Consider the following 18,578-nt stretch of genomic DNA (forward strand, 5'->3'; position numbering starts at 1 on the left):
AAGCAGTGGTATTACAGATGAAAAAGAACATAGGAGTTAGTGAACACTCGGCTGTGAGGAGAAAGGGGAGGGGAGAGACTCGAGGTTCAGACTCCTACAATCAGTGGGGGATAATGGTACCCTGGATAGGAACACAGGGAGAAGGTGATGAATTCTTGGAAATGCTGGGTTTGAGGTGCCTGTATATGCAGGTGGAAATCACCAAGCAGCACCATGGATCTGAAGGACTGGAGAAATGGATGAGCTGGAGATGTGTGGGTGGTGGAGGGCCCTAGGGAGAGATGAGCCCTCCTTCCATCTATGCCCACAGCCCTGGGAACTGCCCCAGCATTAAATGCTCATGCCTGCTTCCCTGGTGGGTTTTATGTGCCAGAGGGGAGAAACTGTCTTCCCGTCTTCGTGTCCTCCCACAGCTCTTTACAAAAGCGGGCTCTGGATCACTCTGTTGACTTCACTTGATCAGTCCACAAATGGGTATTGTTTGAGAATTATTGTGCAATTTGTCCCTACAGCAACCTAACATCAAACAGAAGTTTGTGGCCCTCCTGAAGCGGTTTAAAGTTTCAGATGAGGTACGACCCCTTACTCCCGAGGTTGATGGTGAGTAGAAGAATCCCCTGAGTTTCACCGTCATTCCTGGGGTGTGCTCTTTCCTGCCACTAGGAGTCAGGATTGCAGGACCCCCAAGTGAGAACATAGCTAAAGAAGGGCTTTAAGCTACTTGAAAAGAGAAAGGAAAGCTTTCCATGTAGCACCCAAAGTTTCACGGTACCTGGAAGCAAGGGTAGCATGGTTATACTCAACTGTTGTTTAATACCACGCCTCTGCTATGGGGTGCCAGTAACAAATCTAGTTGTTGTTGTTGAATTTTCCCTCCTATTGGACGGGGAACATTGTGAGCAACAGCCTGTGAGGTAGGGGCGTCCTCAGTGGTCAGCTCTAGTTTGTGGGATTGAGCCCCACGTTGGGCTCTGCACTGTCAGTGTGGGAGCCTGCTCGGGATTCTCTATCTGCCCCTCCCCCACTTATGCTTGCACTCTCTCTCTCAAAATAAATAAATAAACTTAAAATAAAAACTAGAGATGCCGTGTCCTCCCTGGGCTCTGACCGGCCTGGTGCCAGTTTTCACAGGCTTCTCTTCTGAATGGACTGGAAAGAGATGGGGAAGAAAATTGTCTTGAGGTGTCTTTGTCCTTCTGTGGGCTCCTGGAAAATAGAACCGGCCTGCACAGAGTCACAGTCCTCTGGGTTTTCTTGTGCCCATGCTTTGGCAGAAGTACATTAGCACTTGTACTTTTCTTCTCATGCCAGGCCCATAGTGTGGAGTGGTAGGGAGGCACTGAGAGGGAAAGGTGGCCTCACCACATCCCTGCTCTCAGGATTAGATCACAGAAAGGACACTAAGTTTACCCCGATGCATGCGAAGCTATGGCATTGCCCCTTAAGGACGACTAGTTAAGGAGGCCAGTTGGTACCTCTCCAGGAGGAAAGAGTTATGCATCTACCATAGTTGTTAATAGAGGTAACCCCAAACTCAAAGCTTTTTGTCCCCCACAGGTAGGCTTCGGGCTGGAACACGTATCCCGAGAGCAGATACGAGAGGTGGAAGAGGACTTGGATGAACTGTATGATAGTCTGGAGATGTACAATCCCAGCGACAGTGGCCCTGAAATGGAAGAGACGGAGAGCATCCTTAGCACTCCAAAGCCCAAGCTCAAGTGAGGCCCAAACCTCTTCTATCGAATTGTCTCCCTGCATATCTCCTTCCTAAGCCAGCACAGTCTCCTAGGCCCCCTCCCTCACTTCCCCTCCATTACCAGGGAGTTTGGCTCCTCACCCTGTTGAACCTCCAGCTGTCTGGATAAGGATCACTGTTTTTGCCTCTAGCTGGCAAAAGTCCTGATAGGACTTTCCTGAAGTCCTTCGGTCCAGGCCCTCCTTGTCCACTCTGCTGTGTCCTTCCTCAGCGGGCATCCTTCAAGCCCGGGTTGTTGATCTTTCTTGAACACCGCATCGCTGCCCAACCTTCCACAGGCTGCTGCTCCGGGCCCCGGTGGCCACTGACCCTGGCTGTGCTTCTTTGCCGCAGGCCCTTCTTTGAGGGGATGTCGCAGTCCAGCTCACAGACGGAGATTGGCAGCCTCAACAGCAAGGGTAGCCTCAGCAAAGACACCACCAGCCCTGTGAGCAAGACCGACGGATATGGGGGTTGGGGAGAGGGACCAGGGGAGTGTTGGGGCTTAACACTCTGAGCACTCTGCTCTTGGCTCGTTTTGTGACCTTAGAAGAGCAGTCTTATCTTGTGTCGACCTTGGGTGTCCTCATCAGAGTCCTAGCTGGGAGCTTGGTTCTTTGTGGGCATTGCCGTGGCTGTTTGGGTGTTCTTTTTTGGTCAGTTCCTACCACGACTTGGAGCCTTCCTTCCCAGAACACACAGCGCCTCAGATTTCTCTCTCGACATCTGTAACATGGTAGCTGGGAGTGTGGCATCCTGCCAATGTTAAGCAGTTCTGCTTTCCAGCCTAGGTAAAGAACGTAAAGAGGCAGGAAGCCCACTTACATAGGCTTTATTCCTAGAGGGGGGCAGTGCCCTCAAAGAATTAGGAATTTAGCAGGTAGATTTCCATTTTGCCTGATGACCGAAAGGAAAAAGTTTGTCTGCTGTAGCACCACGGGAGGCCAGCATCACCCTGGACCATGCTCTGTTCCTACTTGGGAAGGTTCCCCTAGCAGTGGATCAGGGGTTGGAGCCTGGGTTGATGCTGTATCTACCTCAGGCCCTACGAAGCTGTTCTCATTTACAGCTAAAGGGAAGATGTTGTGCATGATTTTAGTGTCGTTTACGGTGTGCTGTTGCAAGCCCAGTGTCTTTTCTTTAGATCTAAGAAACTGAGTCCTTTAAGTTCTGTTCGCTCCACTTCAACAGAGGGCATACAAAACTCACCTTGTGAATAGGTATTAATTGTGAAGAAATGATATGTGAGGTACTCCATCCCCTGAAAAGTACTGTGTCTGTGGAAGGGCTGCCATCCGTCCCAGGTGTGTGCAGACCCTGTGGCCGCTCATGGGTCAGCTCTTGGGCTGCCTTACTGCTTGCTGCCACCAGGTGGGGCTGTCTCCCATCTCATCCCTCTTCCCAGTGAAGGCACAGCCGGCACTGTCTGGCCCTAGAACAGTGGCAGCAGGTGGCATTACTGAAGACATGTGGGGTGGAAAACTGCAGCCCACAAGGAGAATCCGTCCACAGAGAAGCCTCTGGCATGCCATTTGAAGACCTTGCACTCTGATCTGGAGCTGAGGAGGCCTCACCTTACTATTTCTGTGGCTTGTAGCTGCTCTCTCTCATGGGCTTTCTAAACGGCCCTCCTGAATGGTCAGTGTCCACATGGACAGATCATTGGCCACTACAGCCAGATTCCATCTCAAATATGAATACAAGGGATGACCCTTCTAGAGAGAAAACCGGCACCTGGCCAAAGGAGAACTGTTTCATAGTGTCCTAGGAATGCGGAACAAGGAATACTGTAACAAAATGCAATTATTAACTGAGATAATGCCCCCAAAACACTAAGCATAACACCTAACATATAATGAATTCTCAATAAATGGTAGGGATTGTTGTTATCACATCAATACATTATTTTATACTAATGAAGGGGTTTCTTGGTTGATAGAACTTGTCTGTAAGTTCTACTTCAGTCCCAGTTGTATGGCTGACACAGTTTAGAGAGAAGAACCACTGATCCTCTGAGCCTCAGGTGCCTTAGAGTTAGCATAGCTAACTCTAATTAGCTCAAAATTAGCTCAATTAGCTCAAAAGTCAACTGAGTATCAGTCTTCACGATATGATGGCCTAAGGGCCCTTATCTAAGCAGAACTTTTCTCTGGGCGGGGGGGGCGGGGGGGACTGAAGTTGAGAGCATGTGTTCTGGAGTCAGACCTCTGAGTTTGAATCTTGACTCCGTCATTCCACTGACTGTGTGATCTGGGGCAGTTGCCAGGCCTTGGTTTCCTCGTCTACAGAGTACCTGCAAAAGGCACATGCCTTGTGGGGCAGTGTGAAGATACCATGAGAGAATGCAGGTAAATCCTCTGGCGTGTGCTCGCTGGATAGATGTGTTGGCCTACCACATGGGAAATATGCAGTAAAAGCAGTAAACGGAGGCTGCTGTTGCTGTTCTTGTTATAGTCTCAGAACCATTTCGGTTCTGGTCTCCTGAAATTGTTAGAATGTCGATGTCTTTTTAGTGAGTCCTTCAAACTCTGGCTCCGTTGGCCAGATTTCAAACTTGCTTTGCTGATTCTCTGTGATATTTCTGTTTTGAAGAGCTCCATATGTCTTGATGTGGATGTAGAGCTCTGGGATCCTTTAGTATGAAAGGCACTTGGGGAAATACATAGCAAGGCCATGCTTTTACAGGGAAGCTCCAAATATAGTAGGAAAAAAAATACTGAGATTACGCATATGTAGGCAGGTATGCACATGCTGCCCAACTTTTATCCTCTCTTTCTGATTTCCTAGCATTGTTATTTGTTTTTCTTAATATTCTTTTTTGTTCCCCAGTTTCAGAGGATTCAGTGTATCACTAAAACCAGAAGGAATTTCTGCTGATACAAATTATTACAGTTGTTAGCTTTCCCAGGACTTGAGTACGCAGTAGCAGCAGAATTTGGTTTTCCAGGCTAATAACAATAGACCCTGACAGTGCTTCAGTCAGGGAGGTCGAGAGATACAGCCTTTCAGCCGAGACTTCCTGCTGCTAAAAGTTGCTATTTCCATTGCACTGTAAATAACGGTGTTAGAGACTAGTACTTCATACAAATGAGAGCCTAAATACTTCCCCACTCTGCCCCCCTCACAGGAGCATGTACCCTCCCTGTAGCACCAGCATTGCCCCATGGGCACAGTACTTTGGACTGGTAGCATCTGCCTCCAGTGCTATCCAATTAGACACAGCTGCTGCACGGCTGTGTTCCAGGGTTCTGGGGTGAGAAAAGCCCTTCGTATTTATAGGAGCAAAAACAGAAATTTGGAGAATTGGGAGTTTGCTCCTAGTGGGACTGCTTGGAACATCTAGAAGAGTCCGTGAATAGCCAGCAGGTTCCCTTTAACCCCAGGCCAAGTGAAGGTTGTTGCAGCTTCACCATGGAAACAATTCTGTACTTGTCCCAGGGCTTGACATGCTACTTTAAAACCCTTCAGCAGAATGGTGTTATTGCCCCAGTTCATTCTCTTTAAATGTGTTTAATTCATTTGTGATACTGAAATCCAAAACTGAGTGAAATCATCTTTAGTCTTAAATCTAACCAGGACTTTCCCATGATTCTGGACTCTGTTAACATTGGTTCTTCATATAGACAATGTAATGAACTAGCTTGCAATCTGAGGCAAACTATTATGTTTGGTTCTGAGCCAAACCATCTCAAGATTTGGGGTCACAAGGTCTAGTTAAAGTATGTTGGTTAGTCTTGCAGATGGTTTAGAGCAGTGCCTCCCAACCAGGGGTGGTTTTTGCCTCCTTCTCAAGGAACATTTGGCGCTGGCAACGACTAGAGACAGTTTTGATTGTCACAACTTGAGGGGTTGGGGGTGCTGCTGCTGGCACTTAGAGGGTAGAGGCCAGGGATGCTGTTTAACATCCTGCTATGCACAGGACACATCCCCCACAACAAAGAAGGATCTGGCCAAAATGTCAGCAGGGCTGAGGTAGAGAAACCATATGGTGTAGATAGAATATGACACAGGGCCTACATTTGCTATAGTTGTTCATTAGTTTTCCAAGTACCCCCTTGAATTTATAAGCCCAGTGTTTCTCAGTACTATTTAATTTACTCAGAGGAAGGAATTTGAGTGATTGGGAGAAGGTAGGATATCTTTGATCTTTCCTAACTCTCTGGTTTCCAAAAACATTCACTAAGGCCAGTACCTTCCCTACATCTAAGACCCACAACAACGCCCAAACTCTTGTGACTTTTACGTAGACATCTGCACAGCCAGAAACAATGTTAGCAAATACGAAAAATATAGTTCTGTGTGTCAGTTATTTACAAAGTAAATTTTTAATGTGTATGAAAAACGCTAATAAGAGTTGGGGACAGAGGGAGAATTAATTCACACCTAAATGGCGTAGCATTGGGTGTGTTTTGCTTAGTATATTCATTTATCTTGAGGGGTCTGTAGATGTTTCTACCAAGCAAAATAAATTTGGCTACCGTGGATGTCTTTAGTCTCAAAGTCAAAGACCTGAACTGTAAGATTTTCCTTCCCAGCAACTTCTGAGAAGCAGAAGAGGCCCCGGATGTCCTCCGAGGGCATTTACTGTCCCCAGAGTTAGAGGCCTTGCGGGGCCCATACAAAGTCATCTAAACGCTGATCTTCTCTTCCCTGTGACATCTTGTGAGAGTCCGAGAGATCAGAGTTGCTGGGCTCTGAGTTGCACTGTGCTACTGATGTGCTAATGATGACAGAATAGCTGATCCTTCTGACACTTAGTTTTCACCAAACACACTTCTTAGAAGATGGAAATTCCAAAGATTTTGATGAGATCTTCAAATTAAGTGGAAGCATTTTAAGCTTCTGAGGGACCAAGAGAACCAGTTAGAATGGTAGTTATTTGGATGGTGATGACTAATTATTCTAATTTTTGCAGATGGAATTGGCTGCTCTAGAAAAAGTCAAATCTGCTTGGATTAAAAATCAAGATGACAGCTTGACTGAAACAGACACTCTGGTATGTGCAGCTCAGTCTCCCGTGTAACTTAGGTTTTGTGCCTTTAGAAATAAAGCCAAAAGACCTTCAAGACCTCCCTGGGAATTTTGCCTGCATCTGTGGACTTGTGAACGTTCTGTGTTCTCTTTCTCCTGGAATCCTTACCCATGGAATATAACCTACCCTGGAGACCAGGTCATTCCCCAAATTAGCAAACCAGAAATGTCCCCATTCTGCTCTTTTATTAGATCTGATTAAATGCTAATTTGGATAATTTCTCACTATCTGTCATCCTTATTTACTTCTGCGAGATGACAACCAGTATCTTCCCCTGAAAAGCCATCCCTTCCTCCAGAGTTGCTTTTAGTGTGAGCAGGCAGCCTACATGTTAAATCTCCAAGTGGTTACTGGTCAAGTCCTTCCCCTAAGAGACTGGAGCTGCCCAGGAGGGCGAGCCAAGCCCTAGAGAAATGGAATGTATCGCTTGGAGTGCCCAATTTATACACTGGCTCCACACATACTTACTGGGTAACTACATGTGCTAAGCATGTAGCTTAAAGATGTGAAGGTGAGAACACCAAGGCCTCTGCCATCAAGGCACCGCCCTCCAGGAGGAGAGCCAAGCTATGCACACCTGAGGTTCTGTGGAGGCTCAGGGAAGGACAAGTGATTCTGACTGGAGGGGGACATCTGAGCTGGGCCTCTCAGAATAGACTGAAGTTCTTCCAGTGGGACCGGAGGCTGGACACAGTGGGTGGGAGGGAGCAGAGAACTTTACCAGGTATCACTCGGGGGTGTCCTATGCATTTGCCTCACAGTGAGACCTGGTAGTTGATGGAGTCCAGGGAAGAATTACCTTAGGCTTCTGTTTCCTATAGTAAATAATGCTACATCAAAGATCCGGTGAATAACCAAACATTAGACTTGATGCAAGGTTAATTTAAAGCTTACTATACACTTGCACTTTATAGTTCACCAGTAATCTGAAAACCCAGCTTCCACTCTTGCCCGACTGTGGTCTATACTGCAGTGGTCATTTCAAAATGAAATTCCAAGAAACAGAGAGGGGAGGGGGAGAGGGAGGGAGGAAAGGAGGAGGGGAAGGAAGGAAAGAAAAAGAAATTCTAATCATGTCATGTCACGATTAAAATTCTCCTCCCCACCTAAAGAAGCCAGATCATCAGCCCAGGTTTGTGTGTTGACAAATAATAGTTCATAAATGCAGAGGACAGATCGAGTAGCAAGAGACAGTACCCAGCAGAGTGGGTACACTGCATTAAATTAAACAGTAAACTTCCTCATTGGAGAGATAGGTGCAGAACCGTGTGCTTCTAGGAAAAGAGAGCGAGAGACTGACCCTCGTTGTGAGACTCTCCAGGCTCCTGGGTGGTCACTGAGGGGGAAGTAACCCTCGCTGTTTCCTTTCCTCCCTGGCAGGAAATTACTGACCAGGACATGTTTGGAGATATGAGCACAAGTCTGGTTGTGCCAGAGAAGGTCAAAACTCCCATGAAGTCCAGCAAAGCAGATCTCCAAGGTTCTGCTTCTCCCAGGTACTCGAGATTGGAAGAAAATCCTATAACAGGGAGGGTAGAATTAAGGAAACCAAGCAGATGGTGTGAGGCTTGTGACCATAGTTAGCATAGGCTCATGGGCGGGGGAAGAGTGGCTGATAATGGCTTTGGGGTCACGGGGGCTATTTAACTACCTCCTTTCCACATCTCTGGCAGCAAAGTGGATGGGGTACACACACCCCGGCAGAAGCGGAGCACACCCCTGAAGGAGCGGCAGCTCTCCAAGCCCCTGAGTGAGAGAACCAACAGCTCCGACAGTGAGAGGTCCCCCGACTTGGGCCACAGCACGCAGGTACCCCCTCCCTCTCAAGGCCAGGGCCCTCTGAGCATCCCTAGACCTTGGCTTCTGTTCTGTCATCTTCCTTGGGCAGTTAGGTAGAGAGAAAAGAGGGAATACTGTGGAATGTTCTGAATAAAAGTCTTGAAGACAGATCTAAATCAGAGAAGTCTAACATATGTGTTACTTACTACTAGTGCGGAATTGGCTTCGGTGCTGATCTGCAGGGAGCGGAGGAGGGAGCAGGAAATGCCAGCATTGTCACAGCCTGCCATCACCCCCAAGTGGCAGTTCCACACCTGATTTGTTCTGCCTCCATCAGACCTCAGTCTAGAGATTGTGTGGTGAATCAGTTATTCTAGAGGACAGCAACCGTCAGTATCTCATTGGACATCACCCACCTGGACTCAGATACCCTTCGTACTACTATGGGCCGGTTAATGTGATTTCAGGCTGGCAAATCAACAATATTAAAATATTTTGATTAAAAGACCCAAGAGTAGGCTGGAATAGAAGCAGAAGAAACCACACCTCAGGAATTATTTTCTCTTTCTGAAGGCCAGTGGTATCGGGGCTTGGGGAAGGAACCTTTCTAAACTGGCACCTCACACAACTACACTTCCTCCAGAGCTAACAGCAAGCCCGTTCGCTTACCTGATAAATAGCACCAAGAGAAAAGTTTGTGTCAACGTGGCTTCCTGAGTTTGCCGCTATTGCATAGCTGAAAATGAACTGGAGACCAGAATAGCCTGTGCCTGGGGCGAGGTGTCAGGTGTCGTCCTCCTTGCTAATCACTGTTCCTGAAGTACCTTTTGTTCCCTGTGACAGTGGGGCTCCCCACACAGTACCCACTGCCGCTCTCCTTGGTTCTCTCCCCATTGCCCTCAATTTCGTTTCTGTGAGCACCTGGTAACTGTTACCGCCCTCCTCCTCTCCTGGTACTTCGGCTGCATCATTACCCTTCAGGGCATGCTGATCGTGTTTCTAGCTTAGTCTGCCCTCCCCCTCCTCCGTCAGGACTACTGCTGGGGCTTTGTTCCTGGTGTCTGAGTGTGTTCTCTGAGGACTCTCTGCTTACTCTTTATCCTTGTCCTTTCTATTTTGCTCTGGCCAGTGGGATACTGGGTCTCCTCCAGAAATTCCCAGTGTCTCCCTGTATTCTCCCTGAATACCCCTGCCCCAGAGATTCTCTACCCTAGTGCACCCTGCTCTCCCCTCACGCTCCCTGGGGACTACCTGACAGGCACATTTGTCCCTGCAGATTCCAAGAAAGGTTGTATATGACCAACTGAATCAGATCCTGGTATCAGATGCAGCTCTCCCGGAAAATGTCATCCTTGTCAACACTGCGGACTGGCAGGGCCAGGTAAAGCACTAAAGATGACAGGGCTGGGGAGGAGAGGTTCTGGGGAGCAAGAGGCAGGACGTGGAGAAACAGGAAAATGATCCCCATGTCTCAGGCCCCTCTTCCCTGACTGAACTCAGCCTGTAGTTCTAGGCTCCTGTCCCAGTTCTGTCATTTTCCGGCCTGTGGGACCTCACGTCACTAACTTTTTGTACCTCAGCTTCCTCATCTGTAGAAAAGTGATAGTATTACTGGTCCTGCCTTCCTTCCAGGGTGGTCGTGTGTGGTTTTTCTGTCAGCATAACAGAATACAGGTATCTTGAAAGGTACAAAGTGCTATAAAATGCCAGAGGTTGCCCTAGTTCCCAGGAAGGCAATTCAGAAGAGGCAGAGCAATACCCTCTGGCCCCCAGTCACCACTGCCCCCTGCCCCCGGGTAGATCCTGGCGCCAGAATCCCTCTTTCCTAGTGGCCCTGACACCCGGAACATACGCTACAGAGGCAACATGAGAATCTAAAGATTCCTTAACCTTCCCACATTTCCTGGTTAGCATGTCTATATGGGGTCTAGCCCCACCTTCTCTTCACTGGCAGCCAGAGACCTGACCTTTGCCCGGCTTTGATCTCAAGGACAGAGGACGGGCCCTGCCACTCAAGCTGGGCCTAGCCTGCTCCTTGGTACCTGTGGGGGAGCTGCGTTCTTGCTGCGTGGACTCACCTGTGTCCCTGCCCTTTCCCTCCCTGCCCCCCAGTACGTGGCAGAGCTGCTCCAGGACCAACGGAAGCCTGTCGTGTGTACCTGCTCCACCGTGGAGGTCCAGGCCGTGCTGTCTGCCTTGCTCACCCGTATTCAGCGCTAGTAAGGGCTCTGCTTGTCTCCTGCCCTTTGGGGCTCCCTCTGACTTCATCCTCCCACCCTGACTTCTAAGCAGTGACAGGAGTGCCCTGCCTCACCAGCCCAAAACTCCTCAGTCGCCGTGTGGTTTACAGTGGCGGGCCACGGTGCTCTGTTGTCCCTGCTGGCCCCAGAGGTCAGGGTGTGAAAATGTCATTCTCCTGCTCTCCCTGCCTCCCAACTTGTACTCTTGACCTGCCACATCTTCTCCTTAAACCCAGGACGAAGAAGACCAGGGAGAAAACCAGGGTTTTACAAAGGCCTTTTACTCTCATCCCTCTAACTGTGCCACGATACTTGGCATCCAGAGTCAGGACCTCCCCAGAGGGGCCCAGAGTCCCCGCCAATGGGAATGAGAACCGCAGGTCCTCCAGGCATCTGGGCTCATGCCCACCGCTGACCCCTGGCAGCACTGCCAGATTGTCTCCCATTAGCCTAAGCTAATTCTTTCTTCCTTCTAGACAGTCACCTGCCTCTCTGATCCTAGGTTTCTCTCCTTATTGCAAAAGCACTGTAGTTCATTGCCTCTCTGTGTATTATTTTGTTTATTGGCTTATTTTCCCTCTGTGGGTTGTGGAATCAAGTGAAGTCAAAGCTTGGGACCTTTGTCCGAGTAGGATGCTGGTGAACCCCCTAAATGTGGTTGTGACTCTTCCCTTGCTCCCCAGCTGCAACTGCAACTCCTCCATGCCGAGGCCGGTGAAGGTGGCAGCAGTGGGAGGCCAGAGTTACCTGAGCTCCATCCTCCGGTTCTTTGTCAAGTCGCTGGCCAGCAAGACCTCCGACTGGCTTGGCTACATGCGCTTTCTCATCATTCCCCTTGGTAAAAATGGAGTAGATTTCACTCCTGAAGCAGCATGTTGGGGCTGGGCCCTAAGAAGGGACAGTTAGGGAGCTCAAAGGCCAGGCCGTATTTTGTCCCTTAACCACTTTACCTTCTCTGGTTTCCATCTCCTAGGTTCTCACCCTGTGGCCAAATACTTGGGCTCAGTCGACAGTAGATACAGCAGTAACTTCCTTGATTCTGGCTGGAGAGACCTCTTCAGTCGCTCGGAGCCCCCAGTGTCAGGTAATGGCCGTTTGTGAGGGATTGAGGCAAAATGCCACCCGGTTCATGGAGGGCCAGTCTTGGCCAAAGGAGGGGCCAAGAGAGCTTACTTTTTTTCCTTCCTATGGTTCTAGCACTCCCAATCCCTTTGCATGTTTATTTTCGCAGTAAGTATTTAGTAGGAGGAGGCCCATTATGTGCAGTCCCGCTTCACTCTGGACATTTTTAAGCTCTGCTGTTTGCTGTGCTCCTATGCATCTAGAAATAAGGAGGGCCACGAGGAGGTGATGAGGAGGACATTTCTAGTTGTAGAAATCAAGCATAAGAAACAGAGAAGAGTTACTAAGCAATCTGTTTATAAGCTAATAACACTGTGCTGACCACGTCTTTTCTCTGAAATACAGAGTAAAAGTGGCAGCGCTTAGAGTGAGCTTGAGTTCTGCAAGGCTGAGGAGTAGCAAATGTGTCGCCAGACCTTGAAGGAAGTGATAGGCACAGATTGGTAGAGTGGAGGAGTCCCTCTAGGTTACGAGATTGGCATGAACAAAATAGAAGCGTGAGCACGATTAGCCTGGAGGAGAGCGGAGCTTTGAGGAACTGCAAACGGAGATCGGAAGGGAGAGAACAGCGCTTTGGTTCTTCGTTCCTTATATTCAAAACCAGAGGATCTTTAGAACCCTTTCTCTCCCTCAACTCCGAGGGTCTTCTGATGGGTCTCAACAAGGGGATCTCTCAGAAGGTTTTCAGGTTTGCCTGCTGAAATAAACCGGCAGTTATCTCTTGTCTTTTCTGCAGAGCAACTGGACGTGGTCGGGCGGGTCATGCAGTATGTCAGTGGGGCAGGTGTCACACACCAGCTCCCCGTAGCTGAAGCCATGCTGACCTGCAGGCATAAGTTGTAAGTTTCACTTCGGGGGATTTCTTGAAACTGCTAGGGTGGGTGAGCTAGCTAAATCTTGAGTTTTCTTTGCTTTTCTGTATTTTCCTTCTCCCCACCTGTTTCTCTTTGTAGCAACTCAAGAGAACATGAGAGGCAATGTTTTTACCGCCTTCCATCCAGGCCCCGCCATCCTTGTCCTGGGCCTCCCCACCCAAATAGATGCCCCCTTAGCATAAGAGAAGCCCATCCTAGGGGCTGAAATCCGCACGTGGGAGCAGGTGGTGAAGTATGCAGAATCAGATCTTTTGCCTCTATCTTTGGCTCCTCTGCCATCCTGAGACATGATGGAAAGTGTCATGTAGTGTCTGGACTCCCTTGAAGCCACAATAAAATATCAAATGCTGGGGCACCTGGGTGGCTCAGTCAGTTAAGCATCTGACTTCGGTTCAGGTCAGGATTTCACGGTTCGTGGGTTCGAGCCCCACATCAGGCTCTGTGCTGAGAGCTCGGAGCCTGGAGCCTGCTTCAGATTCTCCTCCCTCCCTCCCTCCTTCCCTCCCTCTCTCTCTCTCTCTCTCTCTCTCTCTCTCTGCCCCTCCCCGGCTTGTATTCTGTTTCTCTCTGTCTCTCAAAAATGAATAAACGTTGAAAAAAAAATTTTTTTTAAATATCAAAAGCTTGTATCCCCAGCTCTCCATGCAGTATCACCCACTAACTATAAAGCTTTTCTTTCTCTCCCAACAGCCCTGATGAAGACTCCTATCAGAAGTTTATCCCCTTCATTGGCGTGAGTACTGACTCCCCACTCCTCTGTACCCCATCCATTCTCCTGGCCTCCCCACATACACATACACAAATAAAAGATTCATCTAGACAGTAGTTCTCATCCAGAGGTGATTCTGCCCCGAGGGGACATCTGGCCACGCCCGGAGACATTTTTGGCTGTCACAGCTGGAAATTGGGGTGCTAGTGGCATCCAGTGTGTAGAGACCAGGGATGCCGCTAAACTTCCTACAGTGCACCAGACAGCTCCCCAGCCCCGCCAAACAGATTAATCTGGCCCCAATGTCAATAATGCCAAAGTGGAGAAACCCTGGGCTGGAACATGTACTGAGCTGTTCCTTTCAGTATCCTTTTTTCCTGAATCATGGGCTACCCCAGATCATCACTAGTATCCTCATATTTATTACACCAAGCCCAGAACCTGGTGCCTTGGCCTAGGGAGGGACATCCAGAGCATAGGTTCTGCAGTCTCCAGGGAAAAGAAGGCTGCCTCAGAAATGAAATAATGATAGATGATATTCTGAAGAGAAGTCCAAGAAGTAGGTATTTCTGTCTTCAGGGTCAAATGTACCACTGAAAAGAAGGATCCCTCCTTTCCCTTCCTATTTAGTCAAAGGAGAATCTCTAGATGAGTTCATTGATTTTGAAAATAAAAGGGAAATGTCTCAAATATCCCTGATGTCAGGTGGCACTGGCCTTTGTTTCATTTGGCAGTAGCTCGGCCATAAGGCAGAGACCAACCAAGAAAGGGACCCCAGAGGTGACAGAGCTGACACCCTGTGGGGCCAAAGCACTCCACAAAAGCGTGGCTGAAAATTCAGATTTCCATGTATGAGACAATTGAATTTCACTTCCAAGTCAGCTTGTATCTTTTCCTATACTCTCCTAGCTTTGGGTAGGGGGACATAAGCAGATGAAGGGCTTATTCTTTGCTCATCCCAGACTCTGGATGTCTTGAGTGATCATGGGAGATCCCTGAGCCTGGAGAAATTCGGTTGCCCTTTCTTGCGCCTTGCTAAAGCCTACTGTCTGAATGATCCACTCAGTTCCTGTTAGCCACTGGGGCTACTTCCATTGCCATGTTGGAGGCTCCAGACCACAGCCTGTAGCCTAAGCTGATGGCTTGATACACATCTTTGTGGAGCTATGGGTTGCTGCACACTCTGGCCTCACAGACAAGAGAGAAATATTAAAAATTTAAAATTTAAACCAACAAAGGAACTGGCAACCTCATATAATGCCAGGGGAGCAAGGGAGTTGTGTCCAGGAAGTTCAGAGTGTCGGTATGTTGCTTTCCGATACCTAAAATAAGGATGCATAGAGAATTTGGGACAAGCTTCAGTGAATAGCAGCACTGTGTTCTAAGTAGCCATGACGGGACCATTTGCACGTTATCTCCACTCCCTGTCAGTCCCCAGGGTGCAGCTTCTGTGACCTCTCAGCTCTGCTGCACCTCTGCCGGGTGCTAGGCCCTTGGCCTGCTACTTCACAGGAATTCACCTGTCACTTGAAGTCACAGCTGTAACATTTAGTCTGTTTCTAGCTGTGCCCTTTGCTGGCCGCTGGAGGGCCCCCTCTGTCCTTCCCAGAATTCTCTATGAGAAATCTAAAATCCTTTGGGAAGCTGAAATTAATACCACTTCCTTGAGGCAGGAAAGGGGCAGGAAGGTGCCTGGGATCACCTCCTTAGCCATATTGTTCCAGATTCCAACAGATCTGGAAAGGAGGAAGCTGGTGTCAGCACATCAGCATGTTCCCCTGCTTGGTGCAACAGGCAGGCTTTCAGAGAGCTCCTCCCCTGCAACACCCAGTCTTACTAAGCTTTCTCAGAGCGGTTCTTTACTTCTCTGACATGGGAAAATGGCCTCCTACCCACGTGATCTTAGAAGAAATGAGATCAGAATACTGAAATGGTTCCTGCCTTCAAGGTGGCTTTTTGCCCTCCCTAGAGATGAGCCACAAGGCCTCATGTGCCCCCACATCATTGGAACTGGGCTTTTACACGTATCTTACAGATCTGGGCTGCTCTGGATTTGCAAAGATTTTAAAAGCCTCTGATCAAATAATATATAGTAATGGCTGTTGTGTCCAAACACCTGCTTCCAACTGGATCAAAATGTGTCCAGCTTTAGTGAGAGGACTTAATGTGGTATCTCTTCTTTCTCTCAGGTGGTGAAGGTGGGTCTGGTTGAAGATTCTCCCTCTACTGCAGGTGAGGCTGGGATTCTTTTGCTTCTGTGAAGTGAGGTGATGCCTTCTAGGCTCATCTCTAGTCCAGCAGGCCAGAAGGTGAAGATTTGGGGGCTCCTAAGGTTAAGTCAGAATTTGAGCAGGAAAACTGTGGCCACCTTCACTTCCTGGGTGAAGCGGCGGCAGGGGGTGGTGGGGAGGTGTTAAAAGCTCAGCTACAGCTGAGACAGAGGGGTACCTTGACCCCTTGGCTGTCCCCCTGTGCTTGTCCCCCTGACAGGTGATGGGGATGACTCACCTGTGGTCAGCCTTACTGTGCCCTCCACATCACCGCCTTCCAGCTCAGGCCTGAGCCGAGATACCACAGCCACTCCTCCTTCGTCCCCATCCATGAGCAGTGCCCTCGCCATTGTGGGGTAAGGCTCTTGCCCATACCTCTCCTTCCCACCGACCCTCTCCCTCAGGGCCCAGGAACCGTACTAACTGCCCCCTCACCCCCGCCTGCAGCATTGTATAACAGTGATGTTATACTGAGTGTAGAAGGCAGGTTAGTGGCAAGGACGTTGGAGTTCGAATTCAGAGACTTCGGTCACTAGCCGGGCAAGTGGAACAGCCCTGAACAATGGAGGATACTCTCTTCCCTGTCTCCCAGGTAAAAGAATTGAATGAGAGAAATGACAGAGAGACCTTCTGTAACCTGTAAAGTGCTGTACAGGAGTCTTGCTGGGGGACTGTCCAGCGAGGGGGAAAGAGTGTGGGCATGGGAGTCCTGCACACCTGGGTTCGAGTCGTGGTTCTGTGTTAGGTCCGCTACATTAGCTTTTGGTAAAGAACTAACTACTCAACGACACTTTCTAAGGCTCAGTGAGAGAGACCACATCAAGGTGTGACCATTGAGATAGGTGTAGGGAGCACTGCCATGGATTTTGTGGGGGCGGTGGCTCAACTCCAACACAACGGAAACAAGTGGGGATTTCTACCCAGGGAGCAGGTGTGGATGGAAAATGACTAAGAAGAAACATTAGGGGTCGGGAGATTCTTGCTGAAGACGGGTCAGGGTGTCAGACATCTTCTGGGGGTGGTGGCGGATGAGGAACCTGAGCAGGTATCCCAGGTGATCAGACAGGGAGGGTGGGGGCTCTTGCCAACTGTCTTAGCAGGGTTCTTGCTAACTGGATTTTACAAAGATGTACACAAATGAGCCTAGGAAAAAGTTTGGGAGCCAGACTAAAGTTTCTAAAGTTTGGTCGAGCAAAGAATCTGTCATTTGGACAAGTTACTAAGCTTCATTTTCATCTTTGTAAGTAGAGTGAAATAGCCATGTCACAGTTTGTGAGGCTTAAATAAGAACCTGTATGGTTTGGTACCTGGCACATGGGAGGTATTATTGCCTTCTCTCATGCATTCAGTCTGTCTGTCAGCAGAGTGCCCGTTCGAGGCACTGGAGCTGTAGCAGCAAATAAGAAAGGCTCATCCTAGTCCCGGAGCTCAGGCTTCTGGGTCCTGGCAATGCCAGAGCAGCAAAAACTTTCAAACTGTGTAGGTTGCAGTGAGTGCTATGAAAAAATAGTAGGGGGATGGTTCTGAAAGGAGAAGGAATTTCTTTAGGACCTCGAGTACCCATAGTTTAGATCAGGCAGTCAGGGTGGCCTCTCAGAAGGCACCTCTCATGCCAGGCCTGAGAACAGGAGGAGATGACAGACGGAGTGTGGAGCAGAATGCTCCTGCAGGGGGCTTGAGGGAGCAGGCTGGGAGGTGAGAAAAGGGCAGGTGTGAGTCAGGAACAGAAATGGGCTCCTGCACCTTCTCCCTCCCTGTTTCCCTTTTTCTGCCTTACCTCTTTGTGTTTCTCCTGGGAATGGTCCTCAGCAGCAGAGAGGGAAGGCACTAGCCCGTGGTTGTCCCAGAAACACCAATGACAGGGTCATGGTCCCTGAAGAACATGAATGTTCTTAGGTGGCGAGAAACCTGCATTGCACCTCGGATCCCAACCCTCATCGTCCCTCACCCTCTCCTCCCCTTTTCACTTCCCATCATGTGGTCTCTACTGGTTTATGGAAGGGACGGTGCAGGAAAGGAGGAAGTCCCACACAGCCGGTAATGCCTCATGGTTCCAGGCTTCCTGAGGGTCTGGGGACCAGCCCTTAACTTCGACCTCCTTTTCTATCCCATTTAAGCTGGTTTTTAATGGAACCACTGAAAGTAGGCAGAAAGAAATGTCAGATGACTTTTGTAGCCTGTGTACCTATTGTGTCTGACGCCTCCTTTCAAGAAAACATCAGCCCTTTTTCCCCTCGGAGCTAAAATTATCCCTGAGCTAGAAGTGCCATAAATAAGAGAAAGCCGCAGGTCAGCAACCATCAGCTCTCCCTCCTGGGGCTGCTGTGGAGCTGGCCAAGGTGTTTCTGTCTCTGCCCCACTTAATCTCTCCAGCCCTTGGCTGGGTTTTGCCTGGGCTCTGCTTGTTGGGTGTGTACATATGTGCGCGTGTGTATGTGCATGTGTATCTATATGTGTACATACGTGCTTGCTGGGGGGGTGTATGTGTGTGCATATGAGTGTGTGTATGTATGCGTGCAGGCTTTCTTCCTAAAGCTCCTTTCCTCTCTGCTTCCCTTATCGCCCTGTGACTTTGTATTTGGCTCCCTCACAGTGTCTCAGGTCTTTATCTGCTCCTGGCTTTGTCCTCCGATCAGCCTGTCTCTCCCTTCCCACACGAACCAATTCCATGAGACTGGAGGGAACCCAGAGCCGTTTAATCTGCCGCCTCCTCTCACCCCTCCCAGAGCCTGGCAGTCTCCCCCGGGCCCTCCAACCTGGCCATGAAGTTGGGAACTGAAGGCAGAGCCTACTCTCCATTACTGTTCCCCTTCCTC

The 18,578-nt window shown here is 49.1% G+C and overlaps 1 protein-coding gene across 4 annotated transcripts in view; it reads left to right on the forward strand.

Annotated features, from left to right (window-relative positions):
- The window catches only part of PACS1 (phosphofurin acidic cluster sorting protein 1), a 155,726-nt gene that overhangs the window by 133,976 nt on the left and 3,172 nt on the right, over window positions 1-18,578 (forward strand). For 3 of the 4 annotated variants that reach the window (XM_047071021.1, XM_047071022.1, XM_047071023.1), the window contains exons 8-21: window positions 513-572; window positions 1,558-1,718; window positions 2,090-2,183; window positions 6,651-6,731; window positions 8,148-8,263; window positions 8,441-8,576; window positions 9,823-9,927; window positions 10,659-10,765; window positions 11,470-11,624; window positions 11,760-11,870; window positions 12,645-12,747; window positions 13,474-13,516; window positions 15,682-15,724; window positions 15,983-16,118. In XM_047071021.1, coding sequence (XP_046926977.1) covers window positions 513-572; window positions 1,558-1,718; window positions 2,090-2,183; window positions 6,651-6,731; window positions 8,148-8,263; window positions 8,441-8,576; window positions 9,823-9,927; window positions 10,659-10,765; window positions 11,470-11,624; window positions 11,760-11,870; window positions 12,645-12,747; window positions 13,474-13,516; window positions 15,682-15,724; window positions 15,983-16,118 — 1,451 coding nt within the window. Of the gene's footprint in view, window positions 1-512; window positions 573-1,557; window positions 1,719-2,089; window positions 2,184-6,650; window positions 6,732-8,147; window positions 8,264-8,440; window positions 8,577-9,822; window positions 9,928-10,658; window positions 10,766-11,469; window positions 11,625-11,759; window positions 11,871-12,644; window positions 12,748-13,473; window positions 13,517-15,681; window positions 15,725-15,982; window positions 16,119-16,209; window positions 18,571-18,578 lie in introns of those variants that run through there. The other variant, XM_047071024.1, reaches the window with a different exon arrangement.

Source organism: Lynx rufus, unplaced genomic scaffold (genome assembly GCF_022079265.1).
Source record: "Lynx rufus isolate CCGP_SWC_20201006 ecotype Redwood Valley unplaced genomic scaffold, mLynRuf1.p SCAF_9, whole genome shotgun sequence".
Lineage (NCBI taxonomy): Eukaryota > Metazoa > Chordata > Mammalia > Carnivora > Felidae > Lynx > Lynx rufus.